Below are 20,669 nucleotides of genomic sequence, written 5' to 3'. Positions count from 1 at the left end.
CTGCTTACTACCTAAATCCAAAAATATGGCATAGACAACACCAGAAACTCTTCTGCTTTTGAGGGAAGGGTTTCATTATGACAGGCTGCTAGAGAATTGTGCTAGATACTTAGAAATGTGAATACTATTACTGACTTGGTGAACACAACTGCCCAGGATAAAAAAATTTAGTTTCTAACCACGTATTTTGAATTTGAATCAATAATGCCGAAGGCTTTTTCTGCTTGAAATACTTCTGTGTTTATAATGTAGGTAATTATCACATTAGAAGAATAGTTAATTATTAATTATTTTGAAAGTATTAGGACAACAACTTTGTGAAATTTATGTGTTTTTCAAAAGTATTGGGGTTTTTTTTTGGTGGTGATTTGAAGTAGGTGCAAAAATTATAGATGGAGTAACATTAGCAAAAGGATGTCAACTCCCTTAGTAGTCCAGTGGAGAGAACAGAGTCACTCATGGCTTTTTGAAGTTATTCTCTGTATGACTCACCCATCTTTCAAAGCATAGAAAGAGCTATTTCAGCCAAATGATGAAGATAATATGATGCTTTATTAGTGTTTGAACCATAAAAGCTCTTTCAATATTTTGTTGAGCTGCACATGGTAAATCTAGTATTATTTAAATTACAAAACAAAGCAAGAGGTATTCTACATAGAATTATTATTTTTATGATTAATCATTACCATAATTGTGGTTATGATTATTTTTACCAGTAATTTTATAACGGTGTCCTTTGCCTGTGTAGGGAGTTGGTGTCTCAGTCCATGGAGATTTTCGAGTTGCTACAGAAAAGACTGTTTTTGCCATGCCAGAAACAGCAATAGGTAAGTGTTTTCAGAAATTATCACTTGTTAACATTGTTAGAGCTTCACTGTTTGTGTAATCAGGGTGAAATGTCTTTGACTGAATGCTTTGGTGGTAGGGAAAGCATTTTAAAAGCGAACTGGAGATTACCATATATGTAAAGTATTTTCTGTTAAATTACCAGAAACTTCTCTGTTCTGGGAGTTGATCATTGAGCCTCTTAACTGTGTAGACTGACACAAAGGATGTCAGGATAAAACTATTTCTTAAAAAAAGTCTTGCTACAGATGGGGGCAGATAAGTCAGAAGCTCCCAGAGCAAGTACACCAGCTTTACCTTGGGAAATTGGTGCCAGTCAAACTGGGTGTACCACAAGCTACTCTGCAATTTTATAGAGACAGATTTTGGAATTCCAGCTTTTCTTGTAGATTATTAAGGTAGACCCATCACAACTGTGCACAGATTGTGCCTAGGCAAGATCACAGTGGCTTCAGTGTCACCTTTTTTTTGTTTTAAAAAGCAGCATGTACCTTATGTTTTCTAATGTTTGATCCTACAGTTTCTTTGTCAATTCTGATAAAATTTCTTTCAAAAAAGAAATGTATCCCAGAACTACATAAAGACACAGGTATGGCTCAAGAAAAATGAGTCAGATTAAAGGAAATTCTCCTGATGCAACTGTCAAGCACAATAAAGCATAATAAACCACCCAAATACAGGCAAGCTTGTTACCATTTTAATTCCTGAGAGAAATATTAGAGCAATTCCTGCTAGCTGATAAATATAATGTAATTTTTCTGAACAAGTAAAGTTGGGATGAAAAAACCAAAAACTACTTCAGCCCTCCAAGTATTGTTTCATTGCTGAAGAAAAGCTTAGTAAACCAAACTTAAGCTTTAATACAAAATGAGTTTTCTAAGCTCTGAAGTTAATAATCAGTTGCTGTATATGAAAACCATTTGAAGTTAACAATTTGTAGTTTTTTAAACTAAACGGAGGTTCATTGGTGTATGAAATTATTCTAATAATAAAAGCACCTTCACTTTCTTCTTCAAAGGGAAAGATATGAGTAGTTTTATATTAACAAGAACTATGTACTTTACACAGATTTATTGTGTTGACAAGGACTTATTTAAACAAAAATAGGCTGTGAAGATGTGAGGGAAAAGCTTAGAACTTGCTTGGGAAAGAAAGTAATTAAACCCCTTTTAGGATCACTTAGAAGTAAAACCACTGAAATCTGTTTGGATTTAAAGGCTTAGCTGTTTTGATCTCTGTGGGGTGTGTTTAAAATGTCTAGCTCTGTAGATACTGTATTAATAGTTTTTTTCATGTGTTCACTTATTTCAGTAGGCATGACACCTTTGCTGTGAAATGAAAACAAAGCATTCATTCAGCTGCTCTGTTTTCACACAATTATTCTGCATTTGTACAGCACCATAAATAAAAGGATATAGATAAATATGCCACTTAGCAAATAGAAAGAAAAGGCTGTTCTAGACTGTAGGAATTTCCCATAGATAAGATAAAGCACTGGAAAGCAGCACAGGAGGAGGAAGGTATGGAAAAACCACTGGTAGGGAGAACAAAGGATGGAAGTATAAGGTATGGGCTTTGGGGTGAGGTTACACTTCTAATGGATACTTCCTTGCACATCCCTGCAAAGTTTTTAGCTTTCTAGAAGTCAATAGTAATGAATTCCCAACCCTCTCTGCCAGACAAGATAAGAACATAGCAGGACTGCTTTTCTTCTGCCTGGCAAATGCAGGATTGCACCTTTGGGACTACAGCAGAGCATGTTGCATCTGTGTGAGAGCAGACTGCAAGTCAGCAGTACAGGCACAGGCTCATGGCCTGGGCAGCCCAGCAGCTCTTCTCTAACTTCACTAATTGAAAAATGATTGCTAAATGCTAACAAAAAACCCAAAAATCAGGTATGGAATACATTAAGAGAACCTCAGCAGCAAAGAGAAAAATGCAAAGTGTTACTGAGAGAAGAGCAATATGTAGAACATAGACAACAGGAGTAAAATTATAAGAGAAAAAGGAAGACAGGAACATTGAAAAGGATACAGTAGAAGCTCTAGCAGACTATGCAACCAAGTAAGTTTAAAGTGGATTAGGTAGACCTTCAATAATCCTGTTTGTAAATTCCTTAATTAAAGAAACCTTCATTCAATTTAGGTTTATTTGCCTCTAAAGCTACTTAAGCTAATCAACTTCACAGGTTATTTAGAACTGATTTCCTGTGTATGGCCAAGTGGAAGGACACTATGGATCCCAATAGAAATATGTTTTTCCACTGGAAATGTGCTGGAGAGTGGGGGGAGCAGTAGTCCACCATCAGTATTATTTTAAGTATAGCAAAAAGAAAAAAATATTGTTGCTGTTGTTGTTCTGGTGGATGGAGAGAATAATGTAATTGCCTTTTTGCTTTGGAGGGCATTTTTAAGATAGGTTTTACTTTTAAATGAGGTTGGGTTGGGTTTTTTTTATTGCAGTAGAAGGATATCCAAGGGGAGACAGATGAATAGAAACATAAAACTAAATAGAAGTCTTGGCATCACTGTTGTGATAGCTCAAGCTGAGAAGGTAAAATGTAGAATAGACTGTTTGAGAATATGAGTACAGATAAAAAAAAAGGTAAGTGATGAATTGGAGTTAATACAGCTTAGGGCTTTTAAAGGGTATCAGCAAGGCATTCAGCATTTCAGAAGAGTTGTATGTCTCAGTAGCCTGGGAGATGAGGGATAAATCAATTAATGACAGCACACACATCAGTGGGAATAGAATAGTACAGCTGTAACTGATAGGAAGTGACTCCTAAACCCAACCTTTTGATGTAGTAGAAGCAGCAGAACAAAAAAGACCAGGAGGGAACCAGAGGAAAAAAGCTGCTATGGGTTAGACATTCAGATTATTACCAGGGAAACACTGAAGGACAGCTGTCTGAAAGAAACCTCCCCTTGCTGCATCCAAGAGGGAGAACTATTCAGGGACCACTAATTTCACATGTCTCAAAATACTTGGAATAGGGTCTTTCTGTAATACATATATTGACTGTTGTGAACAAAAGCAATTACATGTGAGTGAAAAATTACCATCTTCTATGAGAACCCCACTTAAATTCCTTAGCTACATCTGAATTTTCCCAGTTAGTATCTCTTCTTTGGCAACTGCCTTACAAGTTTCTTACTGCTCATTTCTATTCTATGTGTTTTCATGATTCATTTGATTCATTCTCTAAAAGTGAAAGAAAAAAAATCCACCACACCTTTAATTTCTTTAGAAGACTTCAGTTTCATGAATGATTTTAAGTCAGTTTCATTGGCATGATTTCAAGGTAGTAACTGGACCCTGCTTCTATACATTCAGATTTTTGAAACCAAGAGTAAATACTGAAATCAATCTCAATATTGAAATCCATAGCTAAACTAAAGTTTTTTCAAGTTTAAGTACATTTTAAAATATGTCTAAATTTATTTTTGGTGAGCAATTTATTTAACAGAAGGTAGATACTTTCCAATACAACTTTTAAAAGTATTTAAATTCTAGTCACAGCTTTAAATTCTTAAAAAAAATTACCCTAATCTATAGATTTAAAAAAGTATATAAGAGAGTTACTAAACTGGAGAGTTTAATATTATTTTTAATTTTAGCTTAGTCACAATCCTGTCAAAGAGCCAAGTAGTAAGTCAGCATCTTGTGCCTCCACCTTCAGGAAGACTCTATCAATATTTTTGATCTATTATTGAATTCTTAGCCCCAAAATTTGTTCAAACTAAGCTGTGCAAGAGGCACTTCATCAGTGTTTAGTATTTTGATCATAATAAAAGATTTCATTGAAAAAGCAGTGTTCAGTTTGAGCTTGCACAAATTATTTCACAATTCTTTGGGTCACTTCTATTTCCTTGCTGAGAGCACACTTGATTTTTAAAGCACCTAAAATTGTCTCAAGTTGTTGGCAAATAGAATAAATATTCTTCTTTGGTATATGTTTGTGAAGTATGTGCCAGTGGAAAAGATGAAGTTTGGAAAGTGTTCAAGAGTTTGCTTTTAGGAAGGGTTTTGATGCCAGAAATGTCAAGCCAAGTCAAGGAGAAATTTGGGCAAGGATGCTGTGCCTATTTTAGGAAGATGAAAACAAGACAAGAAGAAATTGCTGCTAGTGATGATCAGTGCAAGATCTCCCTTCACTTTTGTTTTGTGTTGTTTATTGCAGGCCTTTTCCCTGATGTAGGTGGAGGATATTTCTTGCCAAGGCTCTCAGGAAAGATTGGCTATTACCTCGCACTGACAGGCTGCAGGCTGAAAGGAAGAGATGTGCTAAAGGCTGGCATTGCTACACATTTTGTAGAATCTGAAAAGGTAATGTGCCAGCAGTGCTGGCCAGGGCACAGCCCACAGCCACACTGAGAGCTTTGGGGTTTTAGCACCCAGACCCTGGTACCAACACCCCTGTCTGCAGAGGTGCACTCCCATTAGCTGCCTGTGCCCTGCAAACAGGCATGGTGAGGCACTCTCAAGCTGTCCTTCTGACACTTGCCAGCTGGTGACAGCTTTGCTTGAAGGAAGGAGCAAATGGTGCTGTTTTTACAATTCCACTCTTGGAAGGGCATGATCTACTCAGCAGAATAAAGCTGCTTAAAAAATTGTGCAGTTTATACAACAGTGTATGAAACTAGAGGTTTATACAATTGCAAAGTTTGCAGTGAAGGTAACACTCCATTAAAATGTTCTTTCCTCTCAGGCTGGTGCAGCCTGGCTTTACCTGCTGCAGCTGTAGCACTGCTTTTGTGGGGGGACTGCTTGGGAAGCAGCTTTTTGCTGGTCACTGCAGACATAATTAAATTGGGGTGGTTCCACACTGACACATGAACTCTGTCTCCTTGTGTTGTTTGCTTTGTCCTTCTTTAAGGTCTGTCAGAAAGTTAGGGGGGGTGAGGGTGTGTTTATACATGTATATCCTACTATTACCATAGTAATGACCCAAGCAGTGTGGTTTTACTTACTTGTAATTAAACCTTATTTTTAACAGCTACCTGCCTTGGAGAAAGACCTGATAGCACTGAAATCTCCTTCAAAAGAAAAAATTGCAGATTTATTGAACTCTTACCACATGAAGGTAATCTGAAATTACTGAAATCAAGCAAAATTGTTAAATATATGTAGACATTATTTTTTTATCCATGCTACTGATTATCTTTTTCTGTGTTTGAAAATAATGAGTTTCCAAACTCATTGCACTCATTCCATAATACTTGTGTTAGCCCCATGTAACAATGGGCATGAAAATAAAAGGTTTTGCCTTCACAATCAGTGGCTATTTTAACTCTTTTCATGTGCATTGCAGTTCTCTTTCAAAAGAAACCTCTAGAGTCAAACCAGTATTCAGTGTTACTCAGTCAATTACTCTGCTGTTGTTCAGCTTTAAAATGAACTGTGTCTACTCTTGTTATTTCTGTTTTGTAATTACTAAGTTCATAAATAAGATTAATTGGAAAAATAAATGGGATAAGCTAATTTACATCATAGTACTGATTATTTTGACTAAACAGAATGCTGTGAAATGGGAGTGATTATATGTTGCAGTATCCTGCTTTACAAGAGTACACTGAATGGAAGAGGAAACTGTATTTTTAGTTATCAGAACTGAAATGCCAGGGAACCTTTTCAGCTTCAGCTGCTGTTCCTGAAACATCTGCTTGTGTCCCAAACCCCTTAAATGCCAGAAGATGTGAAACATTTGACAGCCTTCCCACAGAAGGCCAATGGATCTATCACACCCTTTGTATGTCTAAATAAAATTTTGTTAAATGATGTAGAAAAGAGAAGGAAGAGAAATGCATTTTCCCTTGGCCATTAGAAAAGCCTAAACATAGGTCTGTATATTTTTAAAGAAAACGAAAGGTTGTTTTTAAAAACAATCTCTGATTCTTGAGTAGATTTATGTGCACTGAATTTAGTGTATTGCACAGAAGTGTTTTGATGGAATAATCAGAATTACTTGTGTACAAGATAACCACCCAGACAAATATGCATTCACAGTAGCTCAGACAAAGCACTGCAGTATGAGGCAACATATTTAACATTCACAGGATAGTGCCAAGTTCATATATACACACTGCAGGATTTTAATTCATTAAAAATTTCACTGTCTTAAGAACATCAGGTGTTCATTTATGAGAAAATATTTCTGGAACACAAGTCACTGAAATTTTTTGTACTGATACACTTTTCAGTCTAAAATAACCAAGTAAAATATGTATTTGCTTTTTAAATAGTGCACAATTGATCAAGAAAAGGAGTTTTCACTTGATGAACATATGGAGAAGATTAACAGGTATTCAGTAATTTTTGAAATTTTTTCACTCTTGTGTGTAGAGAACATGAAGTTAAATCTAGTAACATTATTTCACAGATAAGGTGAGAGAAATTACCTCCAAGTTTAAATAGCATTTTGTCTTTAGGGAGCTTTATCTGAAGCTAATTAAACATTTCACCCAGCAGTACATTAAATACTTGGGCAAAGTAACCTGATTCATAGCCTATGGCACATTAAAATGAACATTTTCTGTAGATATTGGATGGGAATTTGTGAGAGTAACTGTTCCATTGCACAGGAAATGTAACCTAACACATTTACAGTACTCATTGGGTAAAGGCCAATGATAGCTTGGAACTTAAGGAAAGGAGAAATAAATGAGAGTGATAAGAAAGAGCTAAATCTCTGCATGAAGGATGGCAGTAACTACATTTAGAGATAAAAGATGCTGACAGCAAACCAGCAGAATGGAGCTGATAGCTAAAGATTTACTATGTTATAAAAATACAGCTAAGACTGATGGTAGTAATTGAAGTTTATAAATAAATACCATAGTTTCTTAGTAAGGTTTATTGAAACACTAGAGATTTGTAAAGGAAAAGGAGATGCCTGAATTACTTGAAAGTGAACAGCATGGAAGACATTGCTAAGAAAAGCCATATCAGCTGGTTATGCTCTAACATCCCTTCAAAGGTAAAACAGAGACTGAAGCAGCTTGTTAACTGATTTTTTTTTCCTCTAGTCTTTTTTCAGCAAATAGTATGGAAGAAATTGTTAAAAAATTAAAGCAAGATGGTTCTCCTTTTGCCATGAAGCAGCTAGAGGTAAAGTCTTCTATGTCATTTTTATTAGAAATTTTAAGTCTGGTTTTATGGTTTCTTATCATAGGGCAGACTTTAGTTACCCTATAGGGCTTTGGACTGAGAGCCTCAGGTTCTCACACACAGTCCTGAGGGATTCTCAGTAGTTCTACTCAGACAAGGGTATTCCTCTAAAATCACAAAATGTGAGCACCATCATATGGTGCATAGAATTGTAATTTAGTAAAAAAAACCAAACTCCCCTTTCTTTTCCCCTCCTCATGGTCAGGGGGTTGTTGGGAACAAGTGTTCCCTTTATAGCTTCTCATTATGTTGCCAAGGCTTGGAATAAAACAGTGCTGGAACAGTGTTGTTGGTTTTTTTCCATTCCAGATACCTCATTTGGGTAAGCAGCAAAAAAATTTATAATCACAAAGTATTTTTTGATCTTTCTAATGCATTTCTGAGTGTTGGATGTAGTCACTACTCAAAAAACGTGCAGCAATGCTACAAATATTATTCATAGTTCAGCCTCAAAAGCAAGAAGCAACTTACATTCATTTATGAATAATGTGTGTATTTTCTTTTTTTCCTTTGAAGTATCTTTGTTCAGGTGCCTTGTAAAAGTTTTGTATGGAGCTAGTGAAATATTCCAACTGGATAGAACTGAAGTATTCCTCCAGCAAAAGGGTCGTTTTAACTTTAGTACAGCTCACAGAAGAAATCCTCCTTTCATAGTAAAATAAAACATCCATCATCTCTGACTTTGATATGAAGCAGAAGGAATTTTATAAGGTAGTGTTCACATTAGGCACCCTGTCACTTTAAAAAAAAAAGAATTCAAGATGTAACACATTGTCACTGCAACTATCAAACAGTTTGTGAGAAAGGAAGTTCTAAGACTATTTTTGTGCCAACCAGTACATCTAGTACACTGCAAGAAGTTTAGCATATGTCTTATAATAGCAAAATTGAATACAAGGGAAAGCTGATTTTTTCTCCTAGTCCAAATTTCATCAGATAAAGCAGTCAAATGAGTTGGTGCCAGAATAAAAATGTTATCTGTTCATATTATATTGATTAGGTTCAGTGGATGTTGAAAATAACAAAGAATTATTTGTTCTTTTTCCTTATTATGATAGCACATTTGTTTAAGAGTTTTAATTCAGAACTAAGTTATCTAGTGATGACTAAATTAGGTCATCTACTTCAAAGTTATGATTTTGTGTAACTGATTTTTTAAATTCCCGAACAACAACAACAACAAAAAAGGGCTATTTTGTTGCTTCTTCAGCTCTCTTATGTCTTTAATAGGACTTTATAACAACTTTTTTCTTTCATGTGATTCATAAATGAATGTCCTTGGAGTTGACCAGAGTTTCAGAACAATTGTCTGTTCTGTTCAAGAGATAAGACTCTGTTGGTATGACTTGCTTCAGTCCATGCAGAAATTCATGGGAAAAACCCCATGAAACAAATCCCACATTTTCTAGCAGATGCAAGATTTTAGTGTGATCAAATATTTAAATTTCAGAGGCGTTTCTGACAGCAGACATGCTGTGCTAAGCAGTAGGATTGGGCAAGGTTGAGAAACTGAGGTTTCACTTTAGTGACCAGGTACAGGAACAACAGCAAATCCACCTGATAAATATCATAGCAGCTGATTTAGTAACAGCAATGTCTATGCTTATTCTCCTTGCTCATTCCTGTATTTATTATATGTATAAGCAAGCTTATGGAATAAGCCCTAACTGAAATTTTAATACAAATATCCTAATTTGGAGGTACCCCTTGGTACATCCACCTTGTACCTTGGATCAGCAAGGTTAATAAAATGGAACTCCTAGTTCCACAATAATCCAAGTATGCTGGTGAGCCATGCTATCCCATGTAGCCTGTTCTCATTGACCTACAATACTCCTGCTTTTTACTTTCAAAACATGCCTGCTTGGCAGGCTGTCACATAGCTGATACTGAAATATCGTGTGAAGAATATAAAGTTGTTAAAATTCTACTTGAGAACGACTTCATGATTTACACCACACTTTGAACCCAGCTACAAACAGGTAGAAAGCTAGGGAACTTACACTTTGAACTCACTAGTTTTCAAACCTTTAACTTTGTAGTGCTACTTTGTTTTCAGTATTTACATGAACCAAAAAGCTTTAATCTGAGGGGCAGGTGTGCCATTTCTAGTGGGGTGAAGTAAATGCAAGGTCTTAACCTGAAAAGCACCAAATACTTGACTTGGTTTTCACATAAGTAAATGATGGAGGTCTTCATCTATTGCAAGGGGAGTCATGCACTGGACCTCTGGGAGGCTTTGGGGTTTTTAAGTGAAAGAAAGTCACTATTCCTACTTTTATGCTTGTAAGGGAATCTGCTGTGTCAGTGCCACTTAATTCAGTCACCTTCTGTTAGTATTTTATTGGTGTTCAGTCTACTGCAAATTCAGCTTAGAGCTTTTGGAATCATTGTGTCAGAATCAGGATGGTTTGAAAGATAATGGAATACATGTCAAGTACTTCTATGAAGACTTCTTTGCATTTTAGTACTCCCCACTCCAGCCTATCCTGTCTCTTTTCCAGGCTTGTTCCCTAGCACCAATCCCCTCCTCTTTGTACAGAGAATGTATTTATAGCTACACTGGTGACTCATTTTTCTGCAATTACACCTACCCATTTTCCTGCCGTGTTCCTCTTCCTCCAGCTTGATTTATGTCAGTACCTCCTCCACCTTCAGCCTCATTGATATGCCAAGATAACCAGTGTAGTGCATCTAGCAGCTCCCTTAAGTGCTGTTTGCAGATCTTCCCCATTCCAGTGCTTGCTTTGACCAGAACTTGCCATGACCATTTCACCCCTGGAGCCATCTGGCTGTACCATGCATAGCATTTAACCTGGTCTGAGCAAAGACTTCCTAATCTAAATGACAGAATGCGGAACTCAAAGGAGGAAAGGTCCAGCTGAAAGATGAGGCCAGCAAGAGCATCATACAGGAAAAAAGGGGTCCAGTTAAGAGCTGCCACCCATCTGGGACCTACAGAGTGATGTAGGTGGAGGTACAGCAGATTTCTTAATCTTCTGAAAGGCAGCTCATTGTTGGGAGAGCTTGACCAGAACTGAGGAACTGTTGGCACTTGGAGCCAATGTTGGCTCATTCTTTGCCAGCCTCTCTCTCTCAAGCACAGTGATCACATGCAAGTTACAGAACGACAGAGCCAGTGCTTTGAAGGCACAATTCCACACACTCCTGCTTGTGTAGCAATCACATGTTTTCCAGCTTAACTAGGCAAAATGGGTCACTGCTGTATCAGCTGGTGTCTGGAGGGATGAAGAGTAATTGGGAGCTAGAAAAAAATGTTGTTGCTGATGACTGGAAACCTGCCATTTCAGGCTGTGGTAAGGAGCCTAATGTCTGCAATGAAAATAATGTAAAGAGGCAAATCATACCATCTGCTGCTTTTTAATAGTGATGAAAATGTCCTAATTATCAGGAAGTGTCTGTTGTACCATGAATGATACATATCTTTTATTTGGGTTTATAGTGAAGGGAGGGTTGTGTTTAGAGTAAGAAAACAGTGATAAGCAACAATAAGATTTAGCTCCTTTTCCCCACAACCCCATGAAGCTTTAAAGCTCAGTTCTTTTTTCTTAACTAGGATTTTTATCTTTCTCCCCACTTTCCCCTACTGTTTACTGGCACACAGTTCACCAAAGGTACTCCTGAGAGCCAGATTTACAGCATTTGTTTGTGTGCTTTACAAGAATCCTGTCTGTGGCACAATATTTATAGCCTGTGCTTCTGTCAAAAGAAGGCAAGACCTCCAAGCTTCCTATCAGCAAAGTAATTTAGGGCTAAACTACTTCAGTATCTGTTAATCCTATACAAGAAACCTGGATAAATATGTTTGGTTTATTCTAACATTTTCTTCCACAGATTTCTTCCTTGCATATCGTTTGGTCTTTGCCAGTGATGGTGAAGCAATGACTTGAAGTTTGTTGCCAATCTCTCTATTATACCTTACTACTCTGTTGTACCAAATAAAACTTACATGCTAAGCAATACTAATATCACCTACACCTAGTAAATCTAGGAGTAATTCACACTAAATATATATATATGATATTCAAAACCAAAGTATAATTGCTTGTAACACTTGCCTTCACTTATCAAAAGATTCTCCTTGAAAATGTCTTTCAAACTGCAGTAATTTCTCTGGCCAGTAGTAATTTTATCTCAAATGATGGGACCTTAGGAGTTTCAGGTTTTCCACAAGTGATGGCACACATCCTAGAGATCTTGCTGATCAAAGCTCATGCAGGAAAGTTCATTTAATGTGACAGCTTGGTGGGAGGGAGCAGGAGGAGTAGGTGTCACAGAGGGAGCTCAGGGGGAAGAGAGCCATCATTTACTTCACAAAGTTTAAAATACACAAAAGACAGACTTGCAAAAGTGTCCAAATTGAAGAAAATCAAAATAATGTTACTGTCTCCCCCAGACTATTAATAAGATGTCACCCACGTCTTTGAAGCTGACTCTCAGACAGCTCAGAGAAGGAGCTTCCATGAGCTTACAGGAGGTGCTCCGGATGGAATACAGACTGAGCCAAGCGTGCATGGTGAGCAACAGCTGAGCCCCTTGTCCCTTTCCAGCCACAGGAGGGGGGAAGGTTTATCAGAGACTAAAAATTTCATGGAGATTTCATCAAGAGTTTATCATTTATACGTTTTAATTTTCAACATCATCAAGGTGTGTGGGTGAGGCTGTCACTTTTTCCACGTTTCATGTTATTATATGGTATGCAAAGGACACTACATCAGTGATGGTCAGATGGGAATGTAGAAGACTTCAATTAAAAAATATGAAAATATTAATATGTAGATAGTTTCATATTTGGATTGTAATTTTGAAACTGGTGTTCTTGAACAGGTTTTCTATTCAAATTACTTAGCCCTCAGTGCCTCAGTTCCCAGCAGCAGGATGCAAATAGTTGTTTATCACTGCCTTTCAAAAGTGTCATCTATGAAAAATTTATCACAGCAAGAGATTTTAGTGCTATTTGTACTAAGTGCTGAGTACTTGGATAGCATATGAGAAAGTGATCCTTGCAGTGGAACAGAGCTACTAACTGAATTACCTGAACAAATGCCTTATGGGGTTTGCCATGGCATCCTTATTATATTAGTTTTGGCACATTTTAAAATAAGGTTTTTATGTGTCCAATTAAATTATTTGTGATAGTCAAAGTAAATACTTAAAGAAGTGAAAATCTGTCTAATCCTGATGTTCTAATGCCTGACTAAAACTAAGATTGTGGCTCCATTACTAATGAAGCATGCTTAGGGATTTAAGTGTTACATTACCCTTTTTTAAAAAAGAATTGGATGTTTACAGGATTCCATTTCACTGCAAAGTGTTCCAAGGCTACAGAATACATCACAATTCCTGAAGACTGGCTTTTCTCAAAAGAATTTCTGATACTACACACCTTAGCCCCATTATGTGAACCTCTTTAGAAAAAGATCTGAGGTGTTACACAGAGACAACTTGGACAATGGCACAGCTACAGGTCAGACTGATTTTAAGAGATGTGACTGCATTTAAGCAAGAAGATACAGAGCTCTTTAATAAGTAAAGACAAAGTAGGCCTAGGAAAGGACAGTACAAGTGGGATTTAACTGAATCTTGAGAACTTGCATTTCAAGCAGAAGTGGAATAGGGAAAGATGGGATAAATAAAACCTGTCATGTTACAGCTTTCTTTTTTATAATCTTTCAGAAAGGCCATGACTTCTACGAAGGGGTTCGAGCAGGTAAGTATCCACACCAGAAACACTCCTCAAGCTAATAGCCCACAAATTCACAATTATGGTGTTTCTTTGGAAGTCACTACTAGGGCATGCAGCAACAGCCCAGAAAACTTCCCAGCTTTCCATAGGTTTTGCTTATTAGACTTCTGTGTGGCCAAAATTTATTATTGTTCCAAAGCACAAGATCCACGTTGTTTCCCTTGTGCAATTTCAGTTCCCTATAACATTATTTATCCACCTGGTTGCACCATTTCACATTTAACACTGACAGTACTGAGTAGCTGCATGCATCACTTGTGTCCAGGTTTAGTGTTGCCACAGAGCTGGTTCAGCCAGCTACACAATGCTTTGAGACTCAAAATCAAAAACAATTGTTTGTATAGAAAACTGTTAGAACAAAGATTTACTTTCCCTCCTGTCCAGAATATCTCTGAATGGAAGTGTCTTACTACTAAAAAACTATATATGTAAACATAAACTAATTCAGTATTTTAAGGCATTGGTCAAGAGAGGTAGAGGTAAAAGTAGAGCAGTGGCTCAGCAAATTCATCCAGGGGACAGACTTCAAGCCTGTCCTTGATCCTACTGCTGATTCACTGTGCAGTTTTTCAAACCCAAAGTCACATCTGTTGGGAGCTGTAGCAATTATTTATGTACTGTTCATCACGAGATGAAATAAAGCACAGGCTTTTTCCAAGGAGCTTACAGTACAAGGCATTTGGATGGATAACTTTTGGTTGGACTTTTAATTCACACAGTTACATATTCAAGTATTATCACCTCCTCCTCATTGTTTTATATCTGTCTTTATAAAGCAGTTTAAATTCCACTTGAGGAATGGATATTAGTTGGAGTGGCTGCTATTAGTAACACTGTACTAAAGATAGCCTGGGGTGAGAGATGCAAAATTTATTCATACAGCATGGGGAAAGTTTCTGACTTTAATTAATTAGTCTTTAGCACTCATTAGCAGACACTCCTTTGAAGAATTTACCACACATGTTGAGAAGTGGTTTTCATTATGTTGGTAATGGGGACAAGGGTACCTTAAAAATACTGTTCCTGGCATATATTCTAAATCAGCAAATAAGCTGCTAAAATGTAGTTATTCAGGAAGTGACAAACTCCAAGTTTGAGAGTCACAGGAGCACCAACTGAATTTCTCCTTGCAAGGCACAAGGTCATAAAACCATCTGGGACTGCAGTACAGTACAAAGGCAAATCCCTTGTCAGTATGGGCAGGAAATGCACAAACTGCTTGTAAAGAGAGGGGCTGCAAGAACAGCAGTTGGGAAACTTCTCTTTTCCACAGGATGATGTAGCAAAAGTTTAACTATATCAGGGGAAGGAAAAAAACAAACCCACCAAAGATCTAACTGCACTGAGGGGATTGCTTATAATAATTTGTTTCTGAAGCACTTTTGTTCTCTGCTTACTGCATAGATCTTGTTCCCAGATTTTCACTCTTAGCATTGTTTCTCCTGTTGCAGAGGAGTGTAGAATCTGACTCAAGATCACTTTTGTAGTTTGGTCTAATTTCATAAAAATCATTATCCATCAATGTGCTGAGCATCATTTTTAACAGGAAGGGAGATTATTAAGTACTTCACAGAACCAACCATTGTGAATAAAATTGATAAAAGTGTTATGTATTAGCTTTCTCTTTCCTAAAAGGTTACATTACAAGCATTTAAGAGCCAGTTCTTGACCCTCTCCACCACAAAAAGATCTACCATCAAAAGAAGTTGAGTTACAACAATCAGATTTTAGTTTAAGAATGTTTCTTGGCAGCCAATGGCCACAGGTCAGGTTTTACTAATACCTTTCATCTGCTTCAAACCATAATTTTAAAAGGCTTTCTAGGGAGTAGTTTTAAAGCTTTTTAAACCTACTTTGACCTGAGGTCAAAATTTCTTTTTTATTTTTAGCCAGTTTTCTTTCAACCTGAAAATCTGCTGTGGCAGTCTTCCCTGTTTATGATTCTTGTGATTGGAGTGATTAAAGAAAAGCCAAAACTCTTAAAGCGTAAAACACATGGATCACATTTCATCAGCATTTTCCTATAAAATAGTAATTGTGGACTTGGAACACATTAGGTATCAATTTTTCACCTTGATTAATAGAATAGTATGTCAACTAAGAAATGCATAGGTCTGGGTAGTTGCCAAGAATTGTTTTTCAAACCTTACTGCCTAAGAAAAGTGCTCAAACACATCCAGGTAGGATACAATCTCAGCAGCAAATCTCAGAGACAAATATCTGTTAATTCACCCTCCTAACTCTTTGTGCAGGAATGTGCACTTGAAATGGAACTGTAAAGGTCTTCTACATCTTGCTGATGCTGCAAAGATGATGTTTCTGTGCAGCTTCTGCCACCTCCCCTGCAGGGCTGGCAGATGTGAGCTGTACCCAGGGCACCCCAGGGCCCTGCACGAGCTGAGAGACTTTATGGCAGCAAACAGAATGTCAGGGGCTTGGAAATACCAGAGTTTAGACTGTGCTGGAGGAAGCTCAGCAACAGAGCACTACCTGAAGTCTGGTAAAGTCACTGCTGCTGAACAGAGGGGTTTGGGATTTTGATTAAAAAAGGTGAAACACAAGAACAAACCGTTAACACAATGTCTGTGCTCAGTTACTTTTATCATAATGAATTCTCTTAGCCTACCTTAGAAGTCTTCAGAATTTGTTTTCTTAATGATTGATGTCAGGCTGGAGAGATACAAAATGTAAAGAAGTCAATGCAGAAAGGGATTATTTTCATGATTCTACTAGAAAACAAATATTTCGACTCATACAAGATTAAAGACTCTACTGGAGAGACCATTATGAGCATTGAGTTTATCCTCCAGAGTAAAACTGGCCACAGATCCAAACAGAAAGATAAACTTGAATAGACAGCAGTACCCTGGAGTGGAGAACTAGCAGCACTTACAGCATGGCAGAGGGGAAGCTGTACTAACATACACATGGACACTTTCTGCTCTCTAATTTAAACCATCTCTAGTCACTGTTCACTCTTGTGGATAGCAGTTAGACTGTGAACTTCAACTAAAATTGAAGAAAATCTATAGATAATTTTTATTCCAATGGAATAAATATAGTTGATTTGGGATAATTACATCTTTTCACCCAAGGCAATCAGTGGTTTCACTGTGTTCAGAAATACCCTGCAAGATCACAGCTTTTCAGTAAGTTACCCAGTTGAACATCACAGTAAAAGCACTCTTTTACAGGACTTTGCTTCTAAAGAACTGTCCTCATGGATTCTGTTTTCAGTGGAATTGAAGTTTCCCATTTAATGGGTTACCTTTTACAATTAATTTGTTTCTAAGGAGTCCTTAGTTCCCTGTTTACAAGTAAATAGGTGTAGGGCTCTGATTTGCCTTTCTCTGTGGGGATGTATGCCTGTGTATCTTCAGCTACAGAAATATTAATTAGTGCAGTTGTCGTTTGAATTGTGTGTATTTTCTAGCCATTTTCAACCATTGGTTAAAGACAGAAAAGTTAAAGAGAAGTTTTCAGGTCACATCTTTTTTTTACTACAAGTTGGTGGGCAGAGCATAAGGCCTGTTACTTTGCTAAGCACAGTCTCTAGGTAGGTATTCTTTTAACTGAACATAACATTCCACCCCCTTACACATTCCTCATCTTGGATATTTCTAGTTCACTCAATAAGAACAAACTCAGTTCAGAAAAACATGACAACTTACCCAAAAATAGCTGTTATTCTTGGAAATACCCGGTCTCTGGAGTGTCATAGTTCACCTGCCTTTAGAACCATTCTCCTCTAAACTCTTTGTCAGAAAACAAACAAATAAAGGCCATTCTCAGGAGAGAAATTGGAAATGTGCTCCCTCTTCCTGCCCATCCTCTCTTATATGCTGTGGGCTGTGTTGGTCAGGAGTCTCCCCCCAGGCCACAGGTGCAGCTCCAAATCAGGTGCTGATCTCACTCATCTGAAGGGAATGAGGGTTGTGAGGGTTGTTGGCAACCAGTGCATCCTAGGGAGCCACAGTTCTTACAGCTGTTCTTCTTTAAATGATAAAAATGTCACATTTTCAGTAGCACCTTTATGGGTTTCTTGAAGTTTGAAAGGTGTTTGGAAGGATTCTCTGCAAGTCCATTAATACTGGTCAGTTTTACACGCAAATTAACTCCTTCTTGTTTTACTGTTTGCTAATGCAGCCATTGCTGACATGCCTTCAACATTCCTGTGATACAGGGAATGTTCTTTGGGAATTGGCATTTTCTTGTTAGCCTTTTACATGTGATTCATTCAGTGATGGTTTTTATCTTGAGTGCTGTATTTCCCAGGCTGCAGCATAAAGTCTGTGTACTAAGGTTATACAGATTGTCACAGTTAAATGTACCCAGGCCTCAGCAGCTGTCAGTATTTACAAATAAACACCCTCAGTTCCCACAAAGACACCCTCCTCATGAGTTATTTCATTATTAATGTGATGTGTTTAAATTAGCTTTAGGCACTTAGCACCACTGAGTCATCTCCTGTACTCTCCCAAGAGTCAGATTTTGCACAGAGGTGTGAAAGCCTTGTCCAAAAGCAGCACTGTAAAGTGCCATTCGCAGGCTCCCATGAAGTGTAAGTCAGCCACGAGTGGCAGGTCTGACTAAACCACTCATTTCAGGGCTGTTCCTTCAAATCTTGGGCTGCTCTGAAGTGATTCACTGTTCCTTGTGTCATCCAGCAACTCCCAGAGACATCTCTGGGCAGGTCACAACTCAGGAACTTCTGCTAGAGTCGAAACACCTGTGTTACAGGAGCTCTGCCTTCTCCAGAACACACAGATTTGTCTCCCCCATGGAATCACTGTAGTGATCTGTCTTGATGCAATCTTAAGTCATTTTAATTAGAGGAAGTTCATGAGTAACTTTGGTGTTTCTCTGTTCACCTGGCAGTGCTGATTGACAAAGACCAGTCCCCCAAATGGAAGCCAGCTGCTCTAGAAGAAGTCAGCGATGAATTTGTGGACAATTGTTTTAAACCACTGGGAAACGATGATCTCAAGCTGTAAAGATCAAACCTATTGACATCTATCTGCTTAGTTCTGTGATACAAAAATTAACTGCAGTGTGATCAGTTTGGACAAGACTTTTTTAGCTAGCCTGAGATTCACAAGTCTATTTTTCTTCATCTTTTTTTTTTGCATTCAGGAACATTCTTTGTAATGAGAAAATAATTGTATCTCTGGTTAATAATGGGAAAAATTACTTCAAGGCAAATTGTTATTTTTACAGCTTTAGACAGTGATTAACATTTAATTTTTTGCATCAGCTCTTAGTTTAGGAGGAGCCCTTGGGCAAAAGAGCACAGTTTAAGGGGTGACCTAATAAGCAAAAAGTCAAGAGATCTTTTGTGTTCTTGGCTCTGTCACTGATCTGGTAAATTGGGATTGTGCCACAGATTCTTCTGCGTACAATGAAAATAAAATATGGTTAAACCTTTAATGCAGTCAGAGCTACAAAGGAAAATGGAAGACAGAATCCATGGTGTTAAATATCCTTTTAAATAAAAGCTCAGACTGATACATTATTAGTCTGAGAACAAAAAATTGTTCTATTGATTAAACACTTGTAATTTTTCAGCCTTGCTGTGTGATGTAAACATTGTTTCAAATGTGATAATCTTGCCAGAGCCTGAAGCACACTTCACTTCGCTTGCATAGCCCGCTTTTTAAAATGTCATTATGTCTGATTCAACTGCATAATCAGTATTTCACGATTTCAGAAAATTGCTGGTTTTTCTTGGTCTAATAGTGGTGAAGAAACAAGTGCCTCAAACCTTGCTGTGAACACCAAGCAGCAATCTCCAGTGCATTCAAGGTGGTGGGGTTCTGATGCTGATAAGACATGAAGTTACACAACATAACCAGAACCCCTTGATACAAGTATTTGTGGGAGGGAAAATTATTTTTTCTTTTGTATACAGACAGCTACTAATCTTTCTTCAACATTACGCCTTCTTTTTTATGCTTCATCAGAGCACGTAGCAGTGTTTCTTTCTGCTTGCTTCTACACTTACAGGCAGGTCACAAGTACAAATTTTGGCTTCTCTGAAGAACAAAGGAAGAAAACTATTGTTCAAATGCCATAGTCAGCAGTGGGGGATGAAAAAGTCAGAGCTACAGCAGAACCATGGTGGAGTTTTCAATGTTGGGCAGTTTTTTTATGACGAACATCAATGGTCTGCAATGGCTTAAGGCTCCTTCCTTCTAGGAGCTGTTGCCTGGAAACTAAGTCCAGGAAATTCAGGCATCAAGGTGAACTTCCAAGAGTGACTTTCAAAAAATCAGAGGTGAGCAAATGGAGAGCTAAATCAAGAAAAAATGGCACCTTGCTTTGGCACTAGAGTCTTGTAAGATAAAATTGTTAAAATTTCAGCTGCAAGTTCATGTTACTGTGGACATACTTGTTATGGGACTGTCCTTGAGTTTAGTTCCAAAAGTAATTGAGATTTCATTAAAACCTCTAGGTAAGTCTGAAAGTGTCACAAGACTTTCTACCTCAAGCTGGTCCCATAAGCAGTGCTGCCCCTGTATTATTTAATATTTTTATATGTTTTACGTTCATAAACAATTGCTATTTTAAAATAATTTTTTCAATATTTGTTATCTTAATAATTCCATTATTTTTAATTATTATTCCATAATTCCATTATTTATAAAAGGAGCAATCTTCAGCCAACTATATTAAACAAAAAACAATAATTCCCAGGGAGTAGGGATCATGGCTTCTCTGATTGTACAAGATCTTAGGAAGAGCATACTTTTGAATGAATAAACTTTGACTTGCATGTTCAGTTGCTTCCAGAATTTATGTGAACAAGAATTATCCCAAGCTCAAGGTAACAAGATCCTGTCCAATCTTCGCAATCTTGTGTTTTTTTCAAATAAAAGGCATACAAGCA

General features: G+C 37.4%; 1 protein-coding gene across 2 annotated transcripts in view; it reads left to right on the top strand.

Moving 5' to 3' along the window:
- HIBCH (3-hydroxyisobutyryl-CoA hydrolase) overlaps window positions 1–20,669 on the top strand; it is a 38,564-nt gene extending 17,895 nt beyond the window's left edge. For both annotated transcript variants that reach the window (XM_054636224.2, XM_054636225.2), the window contains exons 7-14: window positions 749–827; window positions 5,030–5,175; window positions 5,846–5,932; window positions 7,092–7,150; window positions 7,875–7,956; window positions 12,434–12,553; window positions 13,714–13,747; window positions 18,662–20,669. In XM_054636224.2, coding sequence (XP_054492199.2) covers window positions 749–827; window positions 5,030–5,175; window positions 5,846–5,932; window positions 7,092–7,150; window positions 7,875–7,956; window positions 12,434–12,553; window positions 13,714–13,747; window positions 18,662–18,777 — 723 coding nt within the window. In that variant the 3' untranslated portion in view covers window positions 18,778–20,669. The remainder of the gene's footprint in view (window positions 1–748; window positions 828–5,029; window positions 5,176–5,845; window positions 5,933–7,091; window positions 7,151–7,874; window positions 7,957–12,433; window positions 12,554–13,713; window positions 13,748–18,661) is intronic.

Source organism: Agelaius phoeniceus, chromosome 7 (assembly GCF_051311805.1).
Source record: "Agelaius phoeniceus isolate bAgePho1 chromosome 7, bAgePho1.hap1, whole genome shotgun sequence".
Taxonomy (NCBI): Eukaryota; Metazoa; Chordata; class Aves; order Passeriformes; family Icteridae; genus Agelaius; species Agelaius phoeniceus.
Note: the sequence above shows the minus strand (reverse complement) of the source record. Positions and strands in the feature narration are given on the sequence as shown.